Raw genomic sequence first — 9,700 nt, forward strand, 5'->3', positions numbered from 1 at the left:
ACAAGCATGAATCCTTGAACTAAAACATCTTCCAAAGGAAGGAAAGAAGGCCAAGTTTCCACACAATACCATGAAAGAGGGGAGACTTACAATCTCACTAACTAGAATGCTTATGCCTTTTATGTCACAAATTTAGCGCTATGTTAAGCAATCGTAATTGGACTTATGTAGAAGTCACAACTATTTGAGGTCGGGCAATAGACTTTTGGTGTTAATGCATGTTGGAGACATATTATTATGAACTATTCTCATGAAACATACCACACACCAAAAATATGCAAAAGGTGTAGCCTAATCTCATCCATACTCATGTCAATTTTTCAATCAACTAGCATTAGGACTTTGAGATGTCATAGGCCAAATGGAAATGAATGAATGAAGAAGAGGAATGAGATGAAGAGGGAAGGGGATGAATGAGATCACAAATTGGTAAAAGGAGGACTTTTACCAAGTTAATATCATTCATTCATTTTGGGAGGTGGAATGTACATCCCATCAATCCCTTAAATCCAATGATATTAACTTGACAAAGTCAAATCAACCTTGACCAAGACCCAACAACAAACAAGCAAACTCAAACAAGTCAATACAAATGGTCAACAAAATTTAAATGGCATTTATTCAACTAAAAATAATAAAATAGTGCATTTAAATCAAATATGTTTTGTCCAATTCCTAAAATCTCATCAAAACACCAAAGAAATGGCCATGAGATTTATCATAGATCAAACAAGGTCAAAGGACCTTGGAGAAAAAATTTCATGATTTTTGGACACTTAAAAATATTTTTAAACAATTAAAAACAAATGCAAAATCAATTAATTCATGAAAAATATTAATAATGATCCAAAAAATAATTTTAGTTCAGAATATGAAACAGAAAAATATTTGAATTTTTTTGGTGAAAGTCCCATATTTTTTGGATCAATATTGAATTTAATATGAATTATTGAAGAAAATGCAATTAAAATAAAATTTCAGAAATTCTAAAATACGTGGACCATCAGATCTCCCTCATTAATTGAGGTGGCAAATCTGATGATCCAAAGCGCGCGTTCCACATATACGTGAGTCAACTGCGTGGCAAATGTGGTAATCAACACCAACGCTTAGGATTAAAACGTGAGAGAAGGATCATGTGGTTCAGAGGTTGGCCAAGTCATCGCCGGAGCCAGAGCTCCGGTCATCTTCTCCGGTGAACCTCACCGGACTGGTCAAGATGAACTATCACCAAAAAAAGAAACAAGGACATGATCTTAAAGAAAAAATTGCATTGAGCTCGAATCTGACCTCCATTAATTCCAATTCCAAATATATTAAGAGATATGTGGATTTGAAATTTGAGGTATATGAACTGAGTTGCTTCGATATGGCCTCAAAGCAACTCAATCTTCTTGCCTACATTGGTAGGACTTCAGACAACCAAAGAATCAATGCATTTGAGTAAGAATTTAAGAGAATCGAAGAGTTTAAAATTTCTGAAAATTACCTTCAATGGAGGTATGAACTCGATGGATCTTGATCTTGCTTTTGCTTGGACTCACTCTACTTGCTTGCAGGAGAAGGATCAAGTGGTTTAGAAGCAATGGATTCCTGGAGAATTGAATTCCAAAACAATGGAGATTCAAGCTCAAATTCAAATGAATTTATCAGGCTTATCATATGAGAATGAAGGGTTTGAAGTGGGGGATCAAAGATGGCGCAATGGTGTGTGAATTTCTGAGTAATTGAAGCTCTATTTATAGCTGAATTATGTGATATTTGCACACTCACTTCCATTTTCCAAATTTGGCAAATGTGATGTAATGTTGCATGGGCGCGCATAGGCCCATGAAATGATGGTTTGAAGTCCATAATTGAAGATCAGATGTGTTGAAGTAGGCTTGGATTGCAAGGCACATGTACATTGATGCTTGAAGTTTGATCCATGCCAAATGATATCATCTTGTTTAAGCCATGTGCAGCCTATGCATCTCAAGTCCAAAATGAATGAATTTGAGCTCTTTGGAAAGGTGAGATGAAGAGGAACAAGTTTCATGTTGAATAATTTTTCATTTGGAGCTTGTAACTTGGAGTAATTTAAGGTAGAAGTTTGGGAAAATTTGACATATCAAAATTTTCTAAGTGTCAAGCCATATGTCTCAATATTCCACCCTGCTTAACTTTTTATATGAGCTTCAAATGAGAAAAATGTCTTCATCAAAGTTGTAGCTATCTCAAAGACCTTCAAAATGGTCACCAATTTCATGTCACTTGGATTTGAAATGATATATTTATGCATTTTTGAAGTTTGGAAAAATCACTTGATCAATGGTATAGGTCAAAAGTGACCTATAATGTAGCCTCATATCACATGCTCAAAAAAGTTGAATTAGCTCCCACTCCAAACATCAAAGTTGAAGTAGATACACTTAATTTGATTTTTCAACTTGGAAATCTTCCATCTCATAAAAATTGAGCAAGTTATGGCCTTGGGAAGTTGACCTTCAAATTGGGGTTTAGACAAAATGACCTATAATGTTTCAACATAGAAAATATTTTTCCAAGGAAAACTAGCTCTAGTTATCAACATGAAAGTTGTTTAGAATGTCACTTATAGTAAGTTTTCTCTTGGAAGTATTTTCATATGGTGAAAATTGTAGGAGATAGGGTCTAGGGAGACCCAGTTTTGATTAGATGAATTCATCTGGCCAACCACCATCAACCAACTTGCTAATTTCCAATTCTATTGACTTTATTGGCTCATGGTAGCTCATATATGAATAAGATTATGAATTTTTAAGTATCCCTTGATAAATTTGATCAATTGGTGAGATAGTTTGTTGGAGAAGTTACTCAAGTTACCCAGTCAAACTAGGGTTTCCAAGGCAAATCACCCTCAAACTCTTGAAGCAAACTTGATCAATATGACATGTAGAGATCATTGGGACTCATATATGATGTTCATGACCATCCTTGAATCAATCCATCGTTGTGCTCTTTGTTCATGAGGGTCTCAAACCCTAGATGTGGACTTGATAGATCAATGGGATCATGCCCTACCTACAAAAGAGTTAGGCAAATACAAAGACATATTTTTGGTATTTTGGTTAGTGAAAAATGACAAAATAAAAGTATTATACAATCACAAAGTGCTTGGTGATCTCTCCCAAAACAAACCCAATGAAAAGGGGTAAGGAGGATGCCAAGGTATGATCCCAATGATAATGCTTATGTTGGAAATGCAGGAGGGATCTTAGGTTCAAAATTGGGGTCTTACAGTTGTGTAATTTGAAATGTGAATCCTCGTGGATGTATAATTGTCAAGATAGATATTCAAAAGTTGATGGATGAGAATGTTATCCAGGTGCAACAGTCAAGGGATATGGGAAATGATGTGAACGTCATCATTATGGTGTTCAAGACCCCTAAGCGGGTAGTTATTCAATTTTATAGAAGCAACAATAATGTCAACAGATCGATATCTTCGTTGGTTATACGTGTCATACCCCAATTTTGTTCGGGTAAGGAAAAATCTTCAACCAGCATTCACTACCCAATGTTGTAAGACATGAATTTTATCTTAAGACATAGGTTCTATTTTAGGGTTTCTCAGCCCTTTGTGACATCAAGTCTTCAATGACATTTTCATCTGTTGAGATCCTAAAGAAGACATCTGTTGCATTTGTCTCTTACTGCTATTACTGAAGCATGGGATGGTATGTGCATTTTTGGTTAACAATGCCCATTTTGGTTTATCCATGAGATCTCTTTGTTTCAAAAGGCCCATTCACATAGACATGTCCATAATTAATATTGCAAAGTATGGTTCAAATCTTTTTACATCACTGGTCCAAAGTCCATTTTATTATCAGTAAGTATTAAGAGACATGATTATTTTTATGATCACTTGTCATTAAGCCCATTGCACATCTCAAATATATATGCCAAATCTCTAAACCATTCATAAAAACCTTAAACTAAATTTGCATCTTTTTTAAGTATGCGTATGTTGGTTTAGGTCAAGTCATCATATGTATGTGTATGTGTTGGTTTTGTGATTAAGGTTGATATTGCAATATTTGTGGCATATTTTATTTTAGACCTTTTGTCACATTTTATTTTGGTTAATATTAATGTGCTAAAGTTGACAAAGTTGAAAATCCAATTAAATTGCATTATGGCCCAATCCATTTTCAATTTGAGTTAAAGTTTTAATGTTTTAACTAATTAACACAAATAAAATATTGAGATAATGTTTTAAAAAAAGGAGATTAATTTCGTAATTGAATTTTTAATCCCAAAGTGTTACAAATAATTGCAAGTTCACATAATAATCCAAAATGGTTACATAATTATCCAAAAGTGGTCTCAAATTAAAATTGTACATGTTACAAACAACCAATACATAATCCAAATGCACTTTATCTAAAAGTTCTGTTACATCAAAAGAAATTCGAAAAAAAGTGGAAACTGTTGTAAGTCCAGCAGGTTGAGCAACGAACTTGTAAAGACATTTCCAAACTCTGTTGAACTCACAGCACCCCCCAATTCCAACCTCCACAGCAGGCGCATAACTTCCCTTTCAATCAATATCTCTTCACCTTTTTACAAACCTGCAAAACCAACTCAGAGATTAAAAAGGGCTTATCAAATAAGCACTTAAAAACTGGAAAATAATTGATGAAATGGACGGATTAATATTTTGCACAGTGAACCAAAGTGAACACCCAAGAATGTGTTCCATTATCCAATCCAAACAACTCTAAATCCATAGAATAATCATCCCACAAAATCTGGAAAAAGGATAACCTAACAAGTTATCTCAAAAACCTAAAAAAATTCATCATTGATATAAAACAGAGATTAACAGTAGAAAAGAGAACGGTTTTTGAGAATCCAAGAAGAAGTTATCAAAATATTTTTATGCTAACATAAAACCCTAAATAACAAAATAAACATTTTTTTTGAGAATCCAGGAACAATAAAAAAATAATTTGTTAAGCACCAAAACCCTAACATTCAAACCAAGCAACAAAAGTACTCAATACCAAAGAAAGAGGAAGACGAAGAGAAGTTAAGAAGACGAAGTGACTTATCTGAAGCACGGTGGGGAGACGTCGCCGGCGTTTGACTCCAACCAAGTAAAATCTCCATTCCCGTTTGAACTTTTGCACCATTATCTTCACATCTCCACACTGGTTGAAAACCCTTTATCGATTTCTCAAAACCATGACTGTAGAAGGTTAAATTTAAGAATTAGGGTTTGAGTTTTCAACTGTTTGTTGTTTAGTGTTTAGGTTTGTTTCGTTGAGAGAACGAACTAGGTTTTGTGGGTCGTGAGAGAAAGAGCGTTAGGGTTAGGTTTTAGGTTTGAGTTCCCTTTTGGAGTGCCGATCCGGCCATTTGAAAAGGTTTTTGGAAGAACTAAGGTCGGATATGAAATCACCGGCCAAAAACAAGTAGGGTTCGTGTTTAAAAGTTTGGGTTTAGGGTTGGAGGTCGCCGGAGAAGAAGGCGGCGTCGCCACGGTTGGCCGGCCACCACCGTCTTCTCCGGTAAGTTTGGTCGGGGGTGGTGACGGAGAAGAAGAAGAAGTTACAGAGCAACTTTGTTTTCAAAAGTGAAGAGAGAGAATGAGAGGAGAAAATGAATGCTCTCTCTCTCAATTTCCATTTTTATGTGGTGATGCCGACGGCTGCATGGGCGCCAAGTGGCCCCTTCTTCTAGCGCCACACAAGTTTGACTTCTGAGTTAACCAGGGGATCCTGTATGTGTAACACCCCAATAAAAATAAATAATTATTTAATTTAAGCTAATATTATATTTATTAACTTAATTAAGTAATTGGAATTATGGGATTATTATTATTATTATTATTGGGATAATAATATAAATTGGAAAATATATAAGTGTGAAATAAGGAAAAGGAATCCCATTTTGGTAAAAAGAGTTTTACGTGAAACAGAGAAGCGGCTGAAAAGTGGAAAGTGGAGAAAGGGCAAAGAGGAAGAGCAAGGGCAAAGGTTGGAGAAGAGAAAAGCTTGGAGCTCAAAGATTTGCCGGATTAATCAGGTAAGGGGGGTTTATCGTCGTTTAATGGGTATTATAGATTAACATGTAATGGGTAGTGATAAACCGTTGATTTGACCCTAATTGGGAATGTGGAATGCTGAGAAATTGTGTTGGATAAGTTGTGTTAAAGTTGTAATTGAATCTGTATTTGAGTGTGTTGTGATTTTCCGAACATATCGCTTCTTACGGAATTGGAATCGGAGGTCCGGAAGTCCTCCAACGGCGGAAAATGCGGAGAATTCTGCATTCTGCTTCGTGTTAGCGCAGGAACAGCTTTCTGTCTTGCGTTAACCGGTTAACCCAGGATGTTAACCGGTTAACACTGTATTGAATTATGAAATATTGCTGTTTGTCTTGCGTTAACCGGTTAACCCAGGGTGTTAACCGGTTAACACTGTTGTAATTTGTGAAAATTGTTGTTCTGTCTGCGTTAACCGGTTAACCCAGGGCGTTAACCGGTTAACACCGTTGGAAATTGGAAAAATTGATATTTTAATGTTGTGAACATAATTGGTGATTGGCCTATTATAGTTAATTGTGATGAGTAATTTTGTTGGGTTTATGTTATGAAGTGTTGATACAAGTATGAATGAGTGTGAAGTTGTTTCCGTGTACGGACAGTTGTAAAAGATTCTGAGTTGTAGGCTTGGTGAGCCAAAGTTGATTTTAAGTTGATTGTGTTGAAAATATTGTTGTGTTGCTATTGTTATTATGTTGTGGGAATTTAAAGTCGTGTATGTCATGTAAATTCATATGCATTAAGTCGGAGCTTTGCTCACACCACGTTGGCCTGGATTGGCAAATTTTAAGTTGAAAGTTGAAGGCTTATGCCTTGATGCCCAATAAAATGGCAATGATTTTAAGTTGGGAGTTTTACTCCGAATGGTACCACATGCATGATGAGTCGAGTCTCATTAGAGTTGCATTTTGTTGGTTTGTTGTATGGCGTAAAATATGAATGGATGTATTCCAGTATTATATGTGTGTTGTGTGTTGGGTGTTGTGTTGATGTTGAGTATGATTGAGTTGATATTGCCGTTGCTGAATGTGTAATCTGATTTGGGTGATGAAACGTGTTAAATTACTTAACATTGCATGATATTTTATAATGCTTATTATATCGATTGAGGAACTCACCCTTACAACTATTTTTCAGGTAACAAGCAGTGATTGAGTAGAAGCTAGTGCTTGGAGTCTAGTGTAGTCTCCTTAGTAGGTCATGCTCTGATAGATGTAACATCGGGACGGGATGTTTAATTGTTTTATTGTTGGTTGTTGACCCATTTTACATGTAATATGTTATATGTTTTGATTGGTTGATTTGATTTCTATCCGCTGCGAATTATGCAAAAATGTTATTTTGATTAAATAAAGAAGCATGACAGTTATTATGGTGTGGAGTGGTTGTGTGACACCCTTAATTGCATCTTTACTCTGATTGATATGTTGTTATTTTAATTAAATATTTGGGGTATTTTAGAAGGGTGTTACATTAGTGGTATCAGAGCAGGTCGGTCTGTCCGGCCAGTTGTCGTGTCGTTACCGTCTAACAATTGTGTATTGTTACTAATCTAACTTTAAGTTGTGTTGTAATGATAAGTTGAAATGGCTGGAAGGAATGACGCTGCAATGGCTGCCGCAATGCAAGCGATGGCACAAGCTGTGCAGAACTTGCCAAATGCTGGTGGAGATGCTGGATCACGTAGCTTGGCGACTTTTCAAAGAGAGAATCCGCCGGTGTTTAAAGGGAAGCATGATCCAGATGCAGCCTTGGGATGGTTGAAAGAGATTGAGAGAATCTTCCGTGTTATGGATTGCACTCCAGCTCAGAAGGTTCGGTATGGTACTCACATGCTAGCAGTCGAAGCTGATGACTGGTGGCTAGAGACTCACGAGAGGTTGACCGTGGCAGGTGAAGTCATTACTTGGGATGTATTCCGTAGGGAATTCATGAGAAAGTATTATTCGGAAGATGTCCGTGGTAAGAAAGAAATTGAGTTCCTTGAACTGAAGCAAGGAAACATGTCTGTCACTGATTATGCTGCAAAATTTGTGGAGCTGTCCAAATTTTATCCTCATTACACTGGTGCTGGTGCTGAATTTTCAAAGTGCATCAAGTTTGAAAACGGACTGCGCTCTGAAATTAAGAAGGCTGTTGGGTATCAGAAGATACGCATTTTTACTGAATTGGTTGATAGCTGCAGGATATTTGAAGAAGACAATAATGCTCATTACAAGATTGTCAGTGACCGCAGGGGCAAGCAACATCAAAATCGTGGCAAGCCGTATGATGCTCCAGTGGGAAAAGGGAAACAAGGAGCTGCTCCGGCTCAGAGGACTAGTAGGGGAGGTGCTCCTGCTGGTATAGTTTGTTTCAAATGTGGTCAGGCTGGTCATAAGAGTAATGTATGCACTGCTGAAGTAAAGAGGTGTTTTCGCTGTGGTAAGACTGGCCATGCAATAGCTGATTGCAAGCACAAGGAAATGATTTGTTTTAATTGTGGCGAAGAGGGGCATATTGGAAGTCAGTGTCAGAAGCCAAAGAAATCTCAAACTGGAAAAGTGTTCGCATTGACCGGAACTCAAACCTCCAGTGAGGACAGACTTATCCGAGGTACATGTTTCATAAATGGTACTCCTTTAATTACTATTATTGATACCGGTGCTACACACTGTTTTATTTCTGCTAACTGTGCTCGAAGACTGGGTTTAAAATTGTCCGCTTTGGATGGTGAATTGATTGTTGAGACCCCAGCTAAGGGATCAATAACTACTTCTTTGGTATGTTTAAAATGTCCTTTGTCGATCTTCGATAGAGATTTCTATGTTGATTTAGTATGTTTGCCGTTGGATGGGATGGATGTAATTCTTGGTATGAACTGGTTAGAGTATAATTATGTTCATATAAATTGTCATCATAAGTCAGTAAGGTTTTCCACTCCTGAAGAGGAAGGAGTTGACTTATTACCTTTCGGAGAATTGCGAAAATTGATGAAAGAGGGAGCTCAGATGTTTTCTTTGATGGCGACGTTGTCGGTTGAGAGTAAAGCTAAGATTGAGGAACTGTTAGTGGTGAAAGAATTCCCTGAAGTTTTTCCTGATGAAATTCCTAGTGTGCCGCCAGAGAGGGAAGTTGAATTTACTATTGATCTGGTACCTGGTACTAGGCCTATTTCGATGGCACCGTATAGAATGTCGGCATCGGAATTGTATGAATTAAAGAAGCAATTGGAAGACTTACTTGAGAAGAAGTTTATAAGACCAAGTGTGTCGCCGTGGGGAGCTCCAGTGTTGCTAGTAAAGAAGAAAGATGGTAGTATGAGGCTTTGTATTGATTATAGACAATTGAATAAAGTAACGATTAAGAATAAGTATCCACTACCGAGAATAGATGATTTGATGGATCAATTAGTGGGTGCTTGTGTGTTCAGAAAAATTGATTTGAGATCGGGCTATCATCAGATCAAGGTGAAAGATGAAGACATCCAGAAGACATCGTTCAGAACTCGGTATGGACATTATGAGTATTCTGTGATGCCTTTCGGTGTTACTAATGCGCCGGGAGTATTTATGGAATACATGAATCGTATTTTCCATACTTATCTGGATCATTTTGTGGTAGTATTTATTGATGATATTTTGATTT

General features: G+C 36.8%; 1 protein-coding gene across 1 annotated transcript; it reads left to right on the forward strand.

The window, feature by feature from the left end:
- Window positions 1–7,659: 7,659 nt before the first annotated feature.
- Window positions 7,660–9,294, forward strand: LOC127135500 (uncharacterized; the record flags this gene model as incomplete). The annotated part of the gene is made up of 1 exon (XM_051062184.1): window positions 7,660–9,294. A coding segment is annotated over exon 1 (1,635 nt), but the record flags the coding sequence as incomplete, so codon positions are not given.
- Between the last annotated feature and the right edge of the window lie 406 nt (window positions 9,295–9,700).

Source organism: Lathyrus oleraceus, chromosome 4 (genome assembly GCF_024323335.1).
Source record: "Lathyrus oleraceus cultivar Zhongwan6 chromosome 4, CAAS_Psat_ZW6_1.0, whole genome shotgun sequence".
Lineage (NCBI taxonomy): Eukaryota > Viridiplantae > Streptophyta > Magnoliopsida > Fabales > Fabaceae > Lathyrus > Lathyrus oleraceus.